The 19,789-nt window shown below is 43.2% G+C and overlaps 1 protein-coding gene across 3 annotated transcripts in view; it reads left to right on the plus strand.

Annotated features, from left to right (window-relative positions):
- PATJ (PATJ crumbs cell polarity complex component) overlaps positions 1-19,789 on the plus strand; it is a 309,336-nt gene that overhangs the window by 186,150 nt on the left and 103,397 nt on the right. For all 3 annotated transcript variants that reach the window (XM_044749519.2, XM_044749521.2, XM_014854688.3), the window contains exon 29: positions 5,103-5,194. In XM_044749519.2, coding sequence (XP_044605454.2) covers positions 5,103-5,194 — 92 coding nt within the window. The remainder of the gene's footprint in view (positions 1-5,102; positions 5,195-19,789) is intronic.

Genomic DNA, 19,789 nt, shown 5'->3' on the forward strand with positions numbered 1-19,789 from the left:
TTTGAAGGCCTTCAGGGAAATTACTGAGTGTCTGAGCAAGCACAAGACCAGGAGATGGAGGGAGGTGTGTCACCTGGATGTACTGATCAATATTTAAAGTTAGGAGGGACCCCAGATACTGTATTGGCAGACTTTTCGATGGCAAAAACCAGAAATTAGTTCAAGGTAATTTAACCAAAAAAAAGGAGAGTTCACTCCCTTTGGTGAATGGTATGGCTGTCCCTCCTGGAGCCTGAAGATCAGGATGTGTGGGGGCCTCGAGAAGTGACAGCTTTTCCTGCCCCTTCATCCGTGTGGCAGAGTATGGCCATCTCACAGAAGCTCAGAGATGTAGAGAATCATTACCTGTGTCTCAGCCACCACTGAAAACCCCCAAAAGAGAGACTCTGGATGTCCCAGCCTGCATCATATAGCCTCCAGCTTCAGCCTGGAGTGACATAATTAGCGATATAAACTTGGATGCCCATCATTATGGATGGTATTTGTGACCGGAAGGTTTGAAGGACCATCCCTTGCAAAGAGAAGTGGTTGCGTGCTGGCCAAGGTCCCCAGAGTCTCTACTGCATCCCCTGTCTGGTCTGGCTTTCTCATTTAGTGATGTGGAAATCAAGACGAATGGCATGAAATACACTTCCCGTAGTCATGGCTTGATGAATGTAGGATAAAGATATAACTTATCATCCAAACTGGGTTACTTTTGAGAGGGAGCACTACTAATAATTGGAACAACATGCACAAAGTGCACTGCTCCGGAAGAATTAGGATATATGGTTACCCTTGAACGGAAGAGTTGTAGATCTCAGATTTTAAGATAATAGATTATTTGGGTGGAGTGGAAATGCCAAATCAGGACTTCCCGCCATTATAAGGTAAGATCAAAGATAAGGACATATCTGAATTTATTATTCTTTCCATATATCGAGTCACCTTTGAAAGGAGAAACTTTGGGAAAGGTACTTAGTTTCTCTACTTCTCAGTTTACTGGAAGCAAATGGAAAATAATAATGTTTTTCCAGTTTCTAGATAATCTGAATGATTACTCATATTCTGAAAGGATGGGAGCAGTGTTTGCCCCAAAATGAAATATTTTAATTGTTTTCCTTTGGTTTGGGTCAGAAAAATTAAAAGGGTGGTCAATCCATATATATTTTTACAATGAAAAAGTGTATAATAAGTGTATATTATTGTTTGGGGTGCAGTTTGCACAAAGAGAAAGGCACGGTCTTATGGGACTCCATAGTGCGTTTGGGCCTTCAAAAGCCCCACAGTCAGCCAGCCCGGTGGTGCAGCAGTTAAGTTCGTGCTCTCTGCTTGGGTAGCCCAGGGTTCGCCAGTTCGGATCCCGGGTGTGGACCTATGCACTGCTTGTCAAGCCATGCTGTGGCAGGGGTCCCACATATAAAATAGAGGAAGATGGACATGAATGTTAGCTCAGGGCTAATCTTCCTCCAAACAAAAAAAGCTGCAGAGTCAACAATGGGGCATTTCCTCTGTGCGCTGTGGGGAAGTGTTTAATTCTAACGTCTGTAACCCAAAACTCCAGGAACTAGGAGAGTGGGTGAGTAGCGTCCTGCCGTGGCTGCTCAGTTTACTTAGTACACATCTTTATAAAGATGACCTTTAGAGATCATCTGACTTTTATGCACACCATACAGTTGAGGTGACCTCTGGGTGCGCCTTAGGGTTACAGCCTTTTAAACTAGAGCTGAACCAGCTTGGGCACGTTCCTCAAGCTCTTGGAGACTCATCATTTGGTGCAAGTACGTGACACCCGTTGTTCTGAGATCTCAGTGAGACGCTGTGCAGAGGGGGCTCCGCTGAGCCTCTGGCACAGAGCAAGCACTCGGTACATGTAGCTATTATTAATTAGAATTAGCTTGAAAGACTTCCAGGAGATGAAGAGTGCTTCCTCTTTCGCCTGTGCCATACTTAGAAGGTCTCCTACATCTGTTGCTTAAAGAACAGTGCCCTCGGGGAGCAGCAGGTTCTCGGAAATAGAACAAGTGACGGTGTAAAGTTAATTGTGCAAAAAATGAGTCATATTCTTTCTAATTACTTACTGAGTTTTCTCTGGAGTGTGTTTCCTTTAGTGATAAAGAAATACAAGAACTGCTTATGTCGTGGGAAGCTATATACCTTTCATGTAAATAATGAAATTGTTTCATATTAAAGAAGGTCTGAGAAAGCACAGAAGAGACCTTCCTCTGCTTAAGCCCAGCAGCTGCTCGTGTGTCATGTCTGAGGCCAGGAAAGAGGCTTCGGCTTGGATTTTTTTCATCCCGAGAGGTGCTTTTCCCTTTTAGATTTAATCCAGTTAAGCAGCTTCCACTCCTTCCTGTGGTCTTGTTCTGTTCCCAGTTTTCCACTGAGCGAGGGGACTTTCTCCAGAGGCCTCTGAATGTTGGCGGGGGCCAGCTGCCGTAGCAGCAAACCCCACAGTCCTTGGCTCTGGAAGAGCATCCACGGCAACGCACTGCTCGCCTTTCCGCTGCCAGAGCCTCTGCCTGTTCAGAGACGGCGCCACCGAAGGCATCGCTGCAGATTCACTCTTAGTAAATTAAAATTAACGATCTGCTTTCTGCATTTGGGCTATAATTTTTCCCTCTCAGAATAGTAGGACCGTGTGGTCTATTCTATCAAAATGGAGGATCATGGCTAAAAAGCAGGCATCTCAATAAACATGAAACAGCTCAATTATCTATACACTCAAGCTTTTGCTAATACAAAAAAAAAAGCATTTTTCTTTAATCTCGGTCACTTTGAGGTTGGAGCCCACCTCTGAGAAAGCGCGCTAGCAGTTATTAATGGAAGTGCCACTTCCATCCAGCGCCCTGCGATTCGGTATCCTCATTGAGTGCCACTGTGTGCAGGCTGTGCCTGAGCATCTGGGGGTGCAGGGGACACTGGCTCCTGCCCTCGGAAGTTCAGCTCAGCTCAGTAAATGCGTGTGCACTGATGCTCACGCCCAGCAAGGACCACCTTTGCCATGTCGGGTGAGGTGTACGTGCAGGAAGAGAAATTTTATAAAGCTAATGCCATAGAATTCAAAGACAGGAAGGTTTGATGGGTTTAGAAAGACTTTCTGAATGCAGAAGCCAGGAACCGCGGGGGAGACATTCGTGAATAATTACCTAATGCCAGGCATTGAATCCAGCATATTCCACGCATCATCTCACTCCAAAATTGGGATTTAAAGATCCTTATTTGTAGTTCATTGTAAATTAAAGAGATTGAAAAATATGGTTATGCTAGACATAATATTTTATTACCAGGTTTTGCCGCGTGATACATTTTGGACATTTCCTATGTCATTAAGTCAGCTTTTCCACATTACTCTGAATGACTGTGATTTACGTACCCTTGTAAGTTAGATAAGCAAATGTAAACATAAGGGAAAAAACCTCATGAAAGTATTAGGAGAAAATATATAATCTAGAGGGTGGGCATGTTTTTTTTCTCTGAATACTTTATTTTTTATCTATTTACTTTCTTTGGTGAGGAAGATTAACCCTGAGCCAGGCTTCCTCTATTTTGTGTATGGGATGCTGGGTAGTTTTGAACACACAGAAATTAAAGATATTTTGTGTATCAAATTTTATTACTCAAAAATACTTAGGGGCATTATCTCATTTAATTTTCACAACAGTTTTATGAAGTAGGTGCTTAGGTTCCTTTTAGAGAAGAGGAAACTGAGGCACAGAGAAATGACAGCGTGGAAGATCAGTGGATTTCTGTGCGAGTGGTTGTCTTGGTGAAGAATGAGGGCTGGTAGGAGAGGCAGAGTGAGGAGGCAGCTGGAGTGTGGTCTTTGCCGTGGCCTCGGGTGTGATCCAGGCTCTGCCACTTCAAGGTGGTGGAGCAGCTTCATGTAGACGGTTCACAATATTGTATGTTCATTCCATCCTTTGAACTCTTCGCTTCTATACGCTTTTTCATTACAGCTGTGATGACAAAAATGATGCCTTTTTTCAGAGGTGTCTTCAAATGCACAATTTCAGAGACCTTAAGGACAAATTAGATGCTCGTTACAAAAAGCATAAATCCGGGGCCAGCCCAGTGCAGCACAGCGGTTAAGTTTGCACACTCTGCCTCAGCAGCCTGGGGTTCGTGGGTTCAGATCCTGGGTGCAGACCTACACACCACTCATCAAGCCCCATGCTGTGGCGGCATCCCACGTATGAAAAAAAAAGACAGAGATTGGCACAGATGTTAGCTCAGGGCCAATCTTCCTCATCAAAAACAAACAAACAAACAAACAAAAACCATATCCTTTAATCCCTTTTTCTATCCCTTATCTAGTATACTGTACTATCCCTTAAATGGTAGAAATTATCAGGGCCTCAGTTAAATAGGGACATTAACTACTTATGAAAGAGATGGGGGGGGGGGCAAACTCTGCCAGCTGTTCTCAATAGGATGAAATAAAATAAAGGTTGATTATGGCCATCATGATAGCCATATCACTGGAAAAATCTGGAGTGAAAAAGTTTAGAATGTAAATAGTTTTAGACAATATTCAGGTGAATTCAGTCAAGTTAAAAACCCCACCACATCTTGAATAAAATCAGGTGGCTCATTGATTGTGTATGGGAAAATCTTTCTGTGTAATTGATAAAAAATTTGACTTAAAATGGGGACATAGTATTTACCTCCTCTGTGGTAACAAAATGCATGCTATGTAATCACCTTGACGCGTTTACAGAGTCTGGTGAACGGGCCCTGCAGAGCTCTGTGGGCATCTGAGTGTGGTCTGTTTCCTACATTGTGTAGGAATCTGGCTAAGTTGTAGGACATGGAGTATCCATCATAAACTTTCTGCATCCAGCTCAACCACTGCTCTCTTGAAGTTTAGAAAAGGGTCACAGGCTGTCTGTTCTTTATTAACTACACTCAAAACTAAACTTAAGAGATTGTAATAGCTGTTTAGAATTAATGTTTGACTCTATAATACAAAGGATATAAAGATTTTTAGCATTAGTCTTGCATGTGCCCCCTTAGAAATGACTTCACTCTTGAATTCCAAAGATGTGCGTACAAACTTGTGTGCATGTATAAATGTACCTTTTGCATTTTACAAGTGCATTTTATTTTTTCCCCATCAGATCAACAATCAGATCCTGTATGGAAGAAGTCACCAAAATGCGTCTGCCATTATTAAGACTGCCCCGTCAAAGGTCAAGCTGGTCTTCATCAGGTGAGATAGATACATCTGGTTTTCTAAAATCTAAGATCTCTCCTGGAGATTTTATTATTTGTGTAACCAAATGACTGTATTCTAAAAATATGTTTTCCTTTTGTAACTGTAACTAAGTGAAGGATGGATTGTTTGATTATGAGGTTTCCCTGTTATTTACGTTTCACATGATAGAATTAGTAGTTGAGGCTGGCATTTGTATTTCAATTTAAGAAAATTCTTCCCTTTCTTGATCTGATTACCCTGTCTATAAATAGAATAGAACCATCTAGGTTGTCCTCCTCCTGTCACCATCGTTGGGTGCATTTGCTGACTCATTGACATCTTCACCAAAGAACAGGCAGGACAACAGAACTCAGGGAAGTTTCAGGAGCTTCGTGTTGAGGGCACTGAGAAATCCGGAGTGGAGGAGGTGGAGCCCTCTGTGTGTGTCTGGGCCCCACTGTCCCCATCCCTCACCTGCCAGGTGAAGGAGCCCTTTGCAGAAGTGACTCAGGGCTGGGAGTCCTTGTTGGTGGCCGTCGTCGCCACATCAGCAATGGAGTGAGGCTTTATTTTCTGTTAATGGACTAACGAAATAGTGAATTATTTTAGGTGATGTAACTAACCCTGTGTGTTAGCTGTCGCTCTGCTTCTTTTCCCTCTGGGCCTCACTTATCATCTGTAAAATGGGGATAATAAAGCAAGTACCTCATTCTTGTGATATTTCAGAATTTGAAATGCTCAGCACAATGTCTGGCACAGAGTGATGGCTGAAAGGGTGTCGGCTGGTGTTTAGTGACAGTGGCGGTCATCATTATTCTTCCTCTTCTCGTTCCTTAGCTGTCAGTGAGGCTGTGCGTTCCCGGGGGCCACGGGGTTCAGGGGTAGTTTTGTTCCCAGACGTGGGCACTGAGGCAGGTGATGAAATATTCCTGCTCCTGAAGAAATCCCACTGGCGCCTTTTCCTTCCACTCAGGAGCACGCTCTAGCTTTCCAGTGTCACTCCTGCTTCTAGAGAGGGAAGCCTTCCCCTGCTCGCGTCTCTTCCTGCTGAGACAGCCCCTCTGGCTCACTCTCCTGAAGCCCTCGACCAGACACTGACCGGCTTTCCGGGTTTCTCTGCCCTTCCTGCTGCCAGAGGTCGCAACATTCCAGTTAGATGATGAAAACAGGAACAGACTTGAGGAAGGGACATCTGCAGCGTTTGTGGGCCTGCATCACCCGTGCTGGGCCATCTCATTTTATTTATTTATTTATTTATTTTTTAGAGCTTGGCACCTGAGCTATCATCTGTTGCCAATCTTCCTTTTTTATTTATGTTTTTTTCTTCTTCTTCTCCCCAAAGCCCCCAGTACGTAGCTGTATATTCTGGTTATAGGTCCTTCTGGTTGTGCTGTGTGGGATGCCGCCTCAGCATGGCCTGATGAATGGTGCCATGTCCCCGTGCCCGGGGTCCAAACCAGCAAACCCTGGGCCACTGAAACAGAGCGTGCAAACTTAACCACTTGGCCATGGGGCTGGCCCCTGGGCCGTCCCGTTTAAAGAGAGTAAAAAGAACATGGACTAGTATCCAAAGGAAATCATTTAATGCAATTAAGTAGTTAGGAAATAGGACCCTCCTTCAAAAAAGAAAGGTTAAATGATTTGAAATTATTTAGAATACAGACAAGAAGGCTGAGTAGCGTTTTAATGACAGTAATAAAGCCCCTTTAATTTTGTGTATGATGATTTCAATTTTGATTGTTCAGAAGAGATCAGGATCAAGGAAAGAAGTTGTTGAGTGAATTAATAGTGTGAGCAAGCTGAGGATGCTGCTGAGCACTGGCCTACTGGATGCAGCTTTAAGTAATTTAGAAGTATTAATGTACATTCAAAATATATAACCTGATTATGCGCCTTTCCTGCGTGGTCACTAGATTATGCTGCCTAGCACATAGTGGACATTCAGAAAGCTTTACAGGATAAAGTCCCTTTCAGCTCCTACCAAGCAAGTCTAGATTATTTATTCTCCAAAGGCAACTATCAAAGTAAGTTAGTTTGACTTATTTTGTGGATTTAAAAATGCACGTAGTCTATAACTCATTATTCTACAAAATTCCTCATGCTCTAGTCCCTTTCCCCGCTACTTTCCCAAATAGTCTAAGTTAGGAAGATTTTCTGTGTCTTCTTTTATAGGAGAAAAAAGACGTGGGTGTGATTCTGAACAATCTACTGTCATAGTCATGTCTAGACTGTGTGAAGGAAAACGAGCTTAAATTGAATAGAGAGAGATGCTGACACCTTTCTTTGAGTCAGTAGATGTGTATCTGGTTATCTGTGTGCCAACATTTTATTAATTAATTAATTAATGCTTCAGTTTCTGTAAGAAAAGGAGCTGTTCGTCTGACTGAGAACTCTTGCCTGAATGATGAATTCCTGTCTAAAGCATGACTAAACTCTAAGATTTAGTGATTAAAAGAAGGAACTCTGGGTTCGCCCTGCCTGGGCTTGGAATCCAGCTCTTCACTACCCCAGGTATGTCAGCTGGGTCAGTTTCCTGACCTGTAAAATGGGGATAACATAGCTATCTCATCAGTTGTCTCATGTATTAACACATATGAATTGCCTAGCAGTATGGGCTCAACAATGTTCACTGCTAGAGTGATGATGATGAAGAAGATGATGATGATGAAGATGGTAGAAAAACGTTGAAAGGTGGGTAGAGAAACGAAGTAAAGGAAAAGGAAAGAAGTCAGGGAGAAGGAAAGAAGAGGAAAAAGAAGAACTCTTCCCTCATATATACTTCATCTAACTCCAGAATCTCGAATGCTTTTTAAGTGAAGCACATTTACCGTTTAAGAATGCTGTAATTAACATCATAATGATTAAAAGCTGGAAGAGATAGCTACGGACATTGTGTAAAACCATTTCTGGTAAATGTTCAATAAGAGACATGGGCACAGCCTGCCTGAAACATCTCTTTTAGTTCTGTCAGCAGCTGCTGCTGCTGCTTTTTTAATGATGACCTGATATTCTAACGAGGAGTAGAACGCTGTTTAATTGAGGGATGTACAAGGAGAAGTCTAATTAACACAAACTAATCCCATGTCCATAAAATATAGTGTAATAGATTTAACTGAGGCCAGTGATATCAAACAGTGTCAGAATTTAAAGCACTTAAGGAAATCAAAAGAGGAAATACGTTGCTGCTCATCAGTTCTGCCTTGTGTGGGTTGGCATCCTGCTCAGGTGTGCGTTCAGGTGCGATGCAGCCTGCCCTCCTCTCTCTCTCAGGCTGACTGGCCTATTGCTCATTTCGGTGCATCTTTCAGCCTCTGCTTATGTATTACCTCCTTCAGACCTTTGTTACAAGAACCCTGATTCTGCCTATTTTGGAACCAAATCCTGAAGCAATTAAATATCAATTTGTTACGGAGTTTTAGGAAGTTAACACTTAAATCATCTCATCAGACAGATGTAATCATACTTCTCTTTAAAACTGCCTGACTTGTTTGTGTTATATAACGTTACTTTAAAACTTGATTTTTGTAAATTGTATTTCTTTGCAGGTACTGCTTCCATTTGACAATATTTCCTTCCTTAGTTGAAATTATTGTTGCTCTGTGCAGTTCCATTGTACAGAAATTTTTGGCTTTTATACCTTGGCAGCTCTTTTTCAAACTTACTGACAATTGAGATAAAAATGGGAACTGGCCGCAGGTCTGGGAGTGTGATCAGCAGTACAGTAATTGCAGAAAGCTGTTAAAGTATGCCACAGGCAGTGTCTGAGTGAACAGGGCCTCTGTCTATGGTGACGTATGCGTGTGTGTGACCACGTCCTTGTCATATTCGTTTAACACTTGTGTTTACTCACAGACTAATTGATCTATAAGTCACAAGGGGTCTGGAGTCATTGGTGAAAATTAGCAGGTTGCTGCCATGTGTACATGACTTACATAATCACATGTGTCCGTTTTTTCCCACATCGTTAGATTTTGGACAGTCCTGTAATTGTGTAATGGTGCCCTGTGGCACTCATGGACTTGGATAAACGACACTGTTCCACTCTGGGTCATCCAGATGTGTATGGCTGTCTGGGCTCTGACCACATACCTCAGATTCCGTTCTCTGGCTTTTTGTGTTTGACATCATCCCCTCTATGCCAGCACGCCAGTTGAAGAACAGGAGGAAAGCTGTGTGACAGGTGGGGTGCATTGCTGCGTTTGGCTGTGCGGGATCCGAGGAGACGGGCAATCTTGCCTGCAGCTCATTGCACCTTCCCCCACTGTGGAAAATTAAATGTCACGTATAGCAGCTCGCTCTCCCTTACTTAATTACATTTACATGTGGAAAACGTAGACTGTGTAAAGTCTCCCGGCGCCAAAGGAGGCCAAACGAAGCTGAAGCCCTTGGAAGGATTTAGTGCCGGCCGTCAAGCCCTGCCGAGCGGAGCGGACTCGCCGCGGGACCCCCTTACTGTGTCAATTGGACATATGTCTTGTCTCTGTAATTAAAAATGTAGTGAGGGGGCCGGCTCCGTGGCCGAGTGGTTAAGTTCACGTGCTCCTCTGTGGCGGCCCAGGGTTCGGATCCTGGGCACAGACATGGCACTGCTCGTCAGGCCACACTGAGGCGGCATCCCACCTCCCACAACTAGAAGGACCTGCAACTAAGATATACAACCATGTTCTGGGGGGTTTGAGGAGATAAAGCAGAAAAAAAAAAAAAAAAAAAGATTGGCAACAGTTGTTAGCTCAGGTGCTTATCTTTTAAAAAAAAAAAAAATGTAGTGAGGCCCGTCATCCTCCAGCCATGTCTCTAAAACATGGGATTTACTTGAAACCGATGTGAGCATCAAAGTCATCTCTGGGAGAAGCCTACCTGGAGAAGGAGACCGAATGCCTCTTTTAAAGTCCTGCCTGTGCTTTTGATTCTTTATATTGAGCTTTGACAAATAGGAGGGACAAAACATTGTGGGAACAAGCATGAGTTTCACATTCATAAAGAAATGCTCATCATTTGTCTGACAAGTATTTGCCAAGTGCCTCCTTGTGCTGGTGTCGTGGGTCAGTGATGGGGAGGACACAGTCTCTGCCTTAGAGGAGGAGGCAGAGAGTGAGCCGTCTGGGGCCTTGTGCGGTGACAGAGGTGCGGTAATCACTGTAGGATGTGCTGTAGGAGCTGTAGGAACATGTAGGCGACACAGCTGACCCAGTCTTTGGAGCTACGGGAAGGTGCCACAGGGAAAGCTACTTCAGCTCAGACCTGAAGGGTACGTAAGCAAAGGCAGGAGGTACAGAATCCCAGAGGTTTCCGGAAGGAGATGCTACACCCAGTGTGCTGGGCCTTTCCTTGTAGGAGAAAAGCAGCCCCTCCCCAGGACTGTCCCGTTGGGTGAGAACTGCTGTGCACGCCGTTTGTTTTGAATTCAGTCAGGAAGCGTCTTTCCGGCTCTCGTGGACCGTTGAAGAATGCAGTGCCCTTTCCAAGTGCACAGTGGATTCTCATCCAGGGGTGTGTGCCAGGAGGCTCATCGCTAGCGCTGAGCTCTGTTGGGAGACGCAGGGAGGGCGTCTCACAGGTTTAAGGCATGAGAGACCCGTAGTTTCCCATGCTCTCAGATGCTGCCTCCACTTCATTTGTTCAGTACTTGTTCGTGTGCTATCTATTTTAAATAGTCATTTTAATTATCTATTAATTTTATATTTGTAAGCAGAATTTATAAGCCTTTTAGTTCAAGAACAAGGTAGATTTGGAGTGTTTTGATCTTTTGTCAAAGACATTGGAATTTCTATATCCAAATAAGAAGCGTTCTTCCCTTTGACATTGTGGTAACCTTGGGAACACGTATGTTTCATCCAGTTATGATCCCATTGGGTCATAAATTTCCAGAATCATCTTGAGAGCCTATGGCATATTGTTTTGAATATCCAGAGTAGCCATAAATTTTACTTTTTTGTGGTTGGTTATAGTTAGACAATCTGAAGTGACCAAAGATTTTGCAGAGCCATTCAAGCATTGGGTGAGTTCAGCGAGTTAGGTAAAGTGCTGCTGCCAAACAGCAAGCCCGTCTTTCTTGTTATGACTTGTAAAGTATCTTTGAAAATCAGGTTTTTTACTTCGTAGGTAGAATTGGCAGTTTTTCCTTTGCTTCTTCCTTTCCTTAGCATAGTGCCAGCTTGTGGGAATTATGACAGTATTTGTTTACTTCTTGGCACTCAGAAATGCCCGATTGTGATGGTCACAGGGATGATATGGGCCTTTCTCTTCCTTCCTTCCTCCCTCCCTCCCTCCCTTCCTCCCTCCTTCCTCTCTTTTCTTTTTTTTCTTCTTTGCTGGTCAGTGTCTATACTCCTTTCCCTGTAGAATGCCTATGTCCTTAAGTGGACTCCCTTCCCGAAACAGACACATGCTCGCAGGCACACACACATACAGTGTATGTAGGATGGTGGGCCAGTAAAAACGGTACATCTAGATGCCGCTCTCTCTCTCCATAGAAGCTGGAGGATCCAGAGCTTTCTTTCAATACCGAGGTGTGGCCAGTGGGTGGTCATGTGACCCCAGCTTGGGCAATAAGATCCCTTAGGCTTAGAATAGGAAACAAGTAAGACGAGTGAGTCTGTATGAAAGGTGTTTATTCGGGGAGCCAGAGGACCCTGAGCAGACGTTCCTGCAACAATGTCACTCTGCTTCCTGCTTCTCTGTCCTCTGGGGGTCTCTGAGCTCCTGTCTGTTCCCAGTCTGATCGAGTGGCCTGCCTGTGTATTGTAAGACTCCAGTATCCCTCTAATAAATTCCCTTTTGCTTTGGTTGGCCCGAGTACATTTCTGTTGCTTGCTGCCGGAGAATCCTAATGAAGGGGAAGGGTGATAAACATGAGCAATCCGAACAAACCATGAGCAAATAGAGTGAGATGTTTGGTTCCTTCTGCACATCTTCTTGTCACGTGTAGGCTTTTGGCCTTGATTCTGGGAAGCGTTTATCCTTCAGACTCTGTTAGTAGAGCACCAGACCCCCATACAAGTCTCCAGTATGACACATTTCCATTGCCAAACCATCCCAGCTCTTAAAATGAGTTTACCATGATTATCTCGGAGGAGTCAGGCAGGATTTATGCCGGGGGTGGGTAGGGGAGGCGTCACCTTCCCCAGCACAGGGCTGTATGGTGAGGGCTGGATATCTGAACAGCATTTGGGCTTCGCAGCCAGGATGGAGAGGTTAATGGCTGAGGGTGTCTACTACACTGTCTTTTAGAAACAACCTCTGGGAGAAACTTAGCAGGCTAAGTTGTCCATCCCATCCGGGCCTGAGCTCCCCGTATTACCCCCCCGCCAGCCTGCACTGCCAGATATTTTGTGAGCCTCCTTTCTCTGCATGGCTGGCAACAGTTCTTCAGAACTTGCCTGGGGCCCCCTTTGTAATGCTGTGGGTCTGGGTACCCTGTGACTCCTGCAGCCCTCATTAGGGGTGACATTGTTGGAAGACCGAGTAAATAAATAAAATTCACAGTTCCACTGTGGCTGGACATTTACTTCAGATTCAGCATAGTCAGCTGTTTTGGTGGTTTCTTCCAGTTGGAAACTGGAAACTGTTCAATCTGTTCACGTAGTTAGAAATACCTACTAGAATCTCTTCTTCCTGCTGAGATGTCGTGATTTGCTTTGTTTTATATGTCACTTCTGGGTCATTTACATGGAGGTTTCCTGGGTGGATGTTAGTTCACTGTCTTCTTCCAGTTAATATAAGAAACGCAGAGTTTATTATTTTTGTCCTCTGATGTCTCACATCACTATTTGGTACAATCAGAAAATGATCTCCAGGCCTGTTTAGTTGTGTTTGTGTGTTCCTCGTTTGTTCACCTTTTGTGGGTGCCTAACGATGTGCTGGACACTAGATTGTAGTTGCGCTCATTTTAGAACAGGTCGCAAAAAAATTAAGTCAGCCGACTCAGGATTCCAGGCTGAATTCAGGCACACAACTTCTGCTTTCGATGCAGTGCTATTTTGTTGGCATAAAATAAGATCCTGTGGGTTTAGTGAACGTGAATTTCCAAGTGCCAGGACCAGAGTGGTCCTGGAGACAATAATGATTTTAAGTGATAATCTAAATAATTCAAACATATTCTCATCACACTTGGACTTTTTCTTGTCCTGCTTAGCTAATTTTTTTAAATTGCGGTGAAATGTGCATAACATAAAATCTATCTTAACAATTTTTAAGTGTACCGTTCAGTGGCATTACGTGCATTCATGTTGTACAACCGTCACGATCGTGTATCTCTAGAACTCACTACATCTTGCAAAACTGAGAATCTATATGTGCCTGTTAAAAAATAACTCCTCATCCTCCCTTCCCTCGACCAGCCCCTGACAACCACCATTCTGCTTTCTGTCTCTGAATTTAACTGTACTAGGTACCTCATAAAAGTGGAATCATACAGCATTGGTCCTTTTGTTACTGGCTTATTTCACTTACCATAATATTTTCAAGGTTCATCCATGTTGTAGTATATGTCACAATTTCCTTCCCTTTTAAGGCTGAATAATATTCAAGTGATGGATGGACCACATTTATTTATCCATTCGTGTGTCGAGGGACACTTGGGTTGCTTCAACGTTTTGAGTATTGTGAATAATGCTGCTATGAACATGAGTGTACAAATAAATGTCTTTTTGAGACTCTACTCTCAATTTTTTGGATATATACTCAGAAGTAGAATTGGTGAATTGTATGGTAATTCAACTTTTAATTTTTTGAGGGACCGCCATACTGTTTTCCATAGCAGCTGTACCATGTTACATTCCTCCCAGCAGTGGACAAGGGTTCCAATTTCTCTACGACCTCACCAACATTTGTTATTTTCTGGTTTTTTTGGTTAGTAGCCATCCTATTGGATGTGAGGTGGTGTCTCATTGTGGTTTTGATTTGCTTTTCTCTGATGATTAGTGATGTTGAGCATCTTTTCATATGTTTATTGGCCATTTGCATATCTGCTTTGGAGAAATTTCTTTACTAATCCTTTGGCTATTTTCTAATCAGGTTGGTTGTTTTGTTGTTGTTGAGCTGTAGGAATTCTTTATGTATTCTGGGTATTAAACCCTTATCAAATATGATTTGCAAGTATTTTCTCCCAAACCATAGTTTGTCTTTTTACTTTGTTGATTGTGTCCTTTGATGCACAGAAGCTTTTCATTTTGATGTAGTCTCTTTTATCCATTTTTGTTGTAATTGTTGTGCTTTTGGTGTCATGTCCAAGAAATCATTGCCCAAGTTCAATGTCACAAAGCTTTTCCTCTGTGTTTTCTTCTAAGAGTTTTATAGTTTTAGCTCTTGCATCTTTGATCCATTTTGAGTTAATTTTTGTATATCATGTAGGAGAAGAATTCAACTTCATTCCTTTAGATATAGAGATCCAGTTTTCCCAGCACCATTTGTTGAAAAGATCATCTTTTCCTCATTGGATGGTCTTGGTACTCTTGTTGAAAATCGTTTGACCATATATGTGATGGTTTATTTCAGGGCTCTCTATTCTATTCCATTGGTTTATATGTCTGTCTTTATGCCCGTACCACACTCTTGATTACCGTAGCTTTGTACTAAGTTTTGAAATCAGGAAGGGCAAGACCTCCAACTTTGTTCTTCTCTTTTTCAAGATTGTTTGGCTATTCAAGGTCCTTTGGATTTCATATGAATTTTAGATGGAACACACTTTCACTTGGAAAAGAAGTAGAAATGTTCCTTGGAGATACCTCAGACCCTGATAAATGAAAAGCTAAGGAAAAGTTAAGGCATTCTACAAACCACACATTACATCAAATGTCCTTTCTTTACTCCTCATTCAGAAATTGTTGTCATTGGCTCATTGTGGTTTCCTGAAGGATATGTATGTTCTCATAGCCCACTAATCTTTATTTTGACCACAATTTGTAGTATTCTTTTACAGTTTATATTGGAGAAAATATGTCATATTTATCCTAAGGAATTAGTCAATAGTTGTTGGATTGGTGCTTCAAATAACGTGTTAATGAAATCTCTTATTACAATTTGAATTATGGTTACAACTTTGATGGATGAAGAATAAACCTACAGGGTTTTATCAACAAATCCCTGTATATGACATATGTGGGCTTCCGAGAATGTAGTGACCTATTATTAGAAGAATAGGAGGAAGTTGCTGAGAAAAGTCGTGTACATAGTTTAGAAATTCAGAGGAGAGAGAGAGGTCACTGTTAGAGAAGTGAGTACAGCAAAAGCGGGTTAATGCTACCTGGGTAAACTTAAATAGGAAAGAATTGAGTCCAAGCTGAATGAACAAATTTAATTCAGGTGTTTATTGAGTACCTTCAGTATGTCAGATGCTATATCAGACCACAGCATTAAGTAAGAAGTTCTCCAAGTACTCGCAAGACGTGCGCATAACTAATTACACAACGGGCAGAACAGGCATCAGCAGAGGGAGCTGGGGGTAGAGGGGCAGCAGGTGCACTTCCAGGCGTGGCTGTCGCAGTGGAGGGGGGAGTGATCTGGATTGGTTGAGACACAGAAAAAGCAGAACAGGAGAAGCAGTAGGGACGCCGTTGTCATAGTACAGACAGTGCGAAAAGCACATGAACTAGGATGGAGACGGTGGGACGAGAAGAAAGGATGAAGTCTTTAGAATGGAAGCATTAGACTCGGCGATTTCTTTGATCTAAGGATTGATGACTGAACAAATTAAAGGTAATTGAGGACTTAGCACCTGGAAATTTGAGCATCTGAGACTGAACATCCTCAAACCATAAGACATTAAATGTTAACTATCATTATTGTGCTTTGACATTTACATTATCTCACAGCAATTCTGTTAGAAGATATTATCCCAATTTTATAGATTAAGAAGTCAAGATTTTAAAAAATTGTTTAGTATCTTATCAGTGAGAGAATCTGTACCTTTGCCTAGGTCTGCCTTGATCTAGATTTCTTTCCGGAATAGTATAGTTGTCTTATACTCCATATCATAATAAACTTATTTTTTAATTGGGGTACAACTTACACTCAGTGCAATAGGCTTTAAGTGTTCAGTTTATTGAGTTTGATAATACGAAGCATTTCCTGTGTAACCATCACCCCAAACAAAACTAGAGCGCCTTCCTTCACCCCAGAAAGTTGGCCGGTGCTGCTTTCCAGTCAACCCCTCCTTCCCAGAGCCAACACTTCCTGATTTCTATCACCCTTTATGCTTGTGTGGTCTGGTTTCTTTCATTTTACCTATTTTTTTTAGATTTATCCGTGTTGTTATGTGTGTTAATGGTTTGTTCCTTTAAATATTGAGTAATATTCCAATCTATGAATATGCCACAGTTTGTTGATCCACTCTCCTGTAGGTGGACATTGGGTTGTTTCCAGTTTTTAGCTGGAGTAAGGTAGAAGCATGACTTTAAAAATAGGTTTTGGGGCTGGTCTGGTGGTGCAGCAGTTAAGTTCGCACGTTTGGCTTTTTGGTGGCCTGGAGTTTGCCGGTTCAGATCCCGGGTGTGGACGTGGCACTGCTTGGCAAAAGCCATGCTGTGGCGGGTGTCCCATGTATAAAGTAAAGGAAGATGGGCATGGATGTTAGCTCAGGGCCAGTCTTCCTCAGCAAAAAGAGGAGGACTGGTAGTAGTTGGCTCAAGGCTAATCTTCCTCCAAGAAAAAAAAATAGGTATATATTATGGAATAAACTTAGAGCATGTTTGAGTCAAGATAGACTCAGTTATGCTTCAGTAACTAACAGCCGCAAAACTCAGTGGCTTAAAACAAGTTTCTTTCTTTCTCATGTTACGTGGCTGTCAGTGCTCAGCAAGGGGGCCTCTCTGCTCACCGTGGTCACTGAGCTACCCAGGCAACATGGTTCCATCTCAGCGTGTGTTTCTGGGATTACCAAGGCAGGAAAGGAAACCTGGTTCATCAAGGCCCAAATTAAGGAGGAGGAAAAGCACAAGCCAGAGGATTTAGGAACATCCCGATGACCGTCACAGAAGAGTGGAGGGACTCACTCCACGGTGTCTTCACCTCTCTCCCTGCACTGCCGTCACAGTGGCTGTGTCACTGATTTCACAGTCATTCTATCCATCTAAGGGGTGGGTGATATGGATATGACACTCAACCTAAGTATGAAAAGTGGGTGGAGTCAGGGCACCTGCGCCTTACCCTAAGGAAAATGAGAAAGAGCTTTAAGAGTAAATTGTGACCTAGGAGGACTTTTCCCCAGGATGGATCTGGGCATATTCGCCTGGGTGTTGGAGAGAAGACTTATGTGGCTCTGGGACGGGCTATTAAAATGAGAAACACTGTAGTGTAGTAGTTGAAAGAGTAGGTTTTGAAACCAGACTGCCGGGTTTGCATTTCAGCTCTGCTATTGATTAGCTTTGTGAGTTTGGTCAGGTTACTTAACTCTGTGTAAAATGAAGAAAATAATGTGACTGCCACATAGAGTTGTCATGAAGGTGAAATGAGTTAATCTATGAAAAGCGTTTAGAGCAGTGGTACATAGTGAGAACTCAACTGTGATGTTTCTGATGACTGTTTTCCAAATGAGAGTTTTGTTGTGTATTAGTTTTCTCTTGCTGTGTAACAAATTACCACCAACTTAGCAGCTTAAAACAACACCTATTTATTGGCTCACAGTTGTGTAGGTCAGAAGTCTGGCACAGCATGGCGGGGTTCTCTGCTCAGGGTACCACAAGGCAGAAGTCAAGTGTTGGCCGGGCTGAGTTCTCTTCTAGAGCCTTGCGGAAAAATCAACTTTAGGCTCGTCTTGTTGAGCCTGTTTCCTTGCTGGGTCTCAGATGGGGACGGCCCTCAGCTCCTCGAGGCCACTCACGTTCATTGTCTCGCGGCCCCCTGTCCTCGAGCCAGCAGTGGTGCTTCTGATCCCTCACCTCCTGTCTCTGGCCTCCAGGTGCTCCTTCGGATTCTGTAAACCAAGCTCCTGACTTGCAGATCCAGACACTGAGGCTCGGAGAAGTGGGGTCTCCACAAGTAAAGGGCCCGTGTGATTCACTCACACCCAACCTGATACTCCCCCTTTATGTTAAAGTCAGCCGTGCTGTTTAATATAACCTAACCGTGGAAGTGACATATTCCTGCTCACGGTCTGTAAACCAGGTCAGCAATTTGGGAGCCTTAGAATCTACCTAACGCGAGCTGCATGATTTTTACCAATATGAGTGTATTTTTATAACAAAATAGAATTGAATTCAGGATCCAGAATGTGTGTTTGTCATAAATATAAATATATTCTACAAACAAGTTGCTGAATTTGGGGGTGTTCCTAGCATCCTTTTGGAGAAAAAATAAACTGACAGCCTCTGGATAGTAATGCCAGTATTGTAATTGTCTGTTTACTTAGCTGTGTTCCTCACTAATTGCTAATGTCATCAAAGGGAGGAATCATGTTTTATTCATCTCCATATCCATAGTATAAATATTTATTAAATAAACTAACATATATATTAAAAACAAAATCAGAGCTCTGTTGTTGAGTTTCAGCCAATCAAGGTGACCTGGAGCCAGCTTAAATTAAGAGGAGAATGTATTGTAAGAAAGCAGGGATGTCTCATGGACTCTTAAGAAGGAGCCAAACAGCTAAGACTCTGAAGAGAAGGAGCTGGGTGACTCTAGAGATGTCAGGAGAGTGGCATTCCGGCCCTTGTTTAGCCTGGGGCGTTCCCGTTGGGGTGTCTGCCTGTTGCGCATCTGATCTCCATGTGTCTGTTCTCAATGTTGAGTCCCTGGGAGAGAGAATCTGATTGGCCCAACTGAGGCAGGTGTCTGCCCCTGCATCCACTGAGGGTGAGGCAGGCTGTCAGTGATGCACAGTGTAGACATTGCTCCCGTGGCCCAGCCAGGGAATCGCTGTGTGCTGGCTGACTACACGCGGTCATGAACCCATTGAAACAGCTTGGAAAGCACAGGGCATGGTTTGGATAGTTCTGCTTTCATATCTTTCTCCTGCCTTTTAGGATCTCTTTCATTGCAGAGACATGTCTAGCGCACCTGCTGTCTGCCAGGTACCCTGCTACCAGCTGGGATGCAAAGAGATAAGGTCCCGTCCCTGTACTTGGAGTGGGTGGAGGAACAGCACAAATTGTCATAGGGACAGCGATACGGACGGGTGCACCCAGGGCTCCGTGCTCTGGAAAGCTGTTTTCATCTTATCTGTGTCAGAACTCTGTCACCACTCCCCCAACAGCTGTGAAAGATAATTGTAAAAACACCAACAAACATTACAATTCCTGACTGTGTCCTGCATGGGGCACCCGGGCCTGGGAAACTTACGTTAATTATATGGGAGAGGAAAGGTTAGTTATAAAGCAAGCAGATTTTGTTCCTTGTGAGATCGTAGAATCGGGGGGCCAGAGGTCCCCCGAGTCCTTCAGGTTAACTGCTTGTTGGAGCATAGCTGCCCTCTCTCCTTCGGTTTCCTCCCCTTCCTGCTTCTTTCTCTTTAAACTTGCTGTGTGTAGGTCCCCCCTCCGTGATGCTGAGGTGCGTGAACACTCACGGGTAAGTGGATTGTAAAGGGTTATGAACTGTGACTTATGCTAGCTTTCTTCTCTCCACCAAGAGTAATTGCAGGTTTTCTGTTCTGAGAGGTTTAAAAAAATTAATATA

Source organism: Equus asinus, chromosome 16, assembly GCF_041296235.1.
Source record: "Equus asinus isolate D_3611 breed Donkey chromosome 16, EquAss-T2T_v2, whole genome shotgun sequence".
NCBI lineage: Eukaryota > Metazoa > Chordata > Mammalia > Perissodactyla > Equidae > Equus > Equus asinus.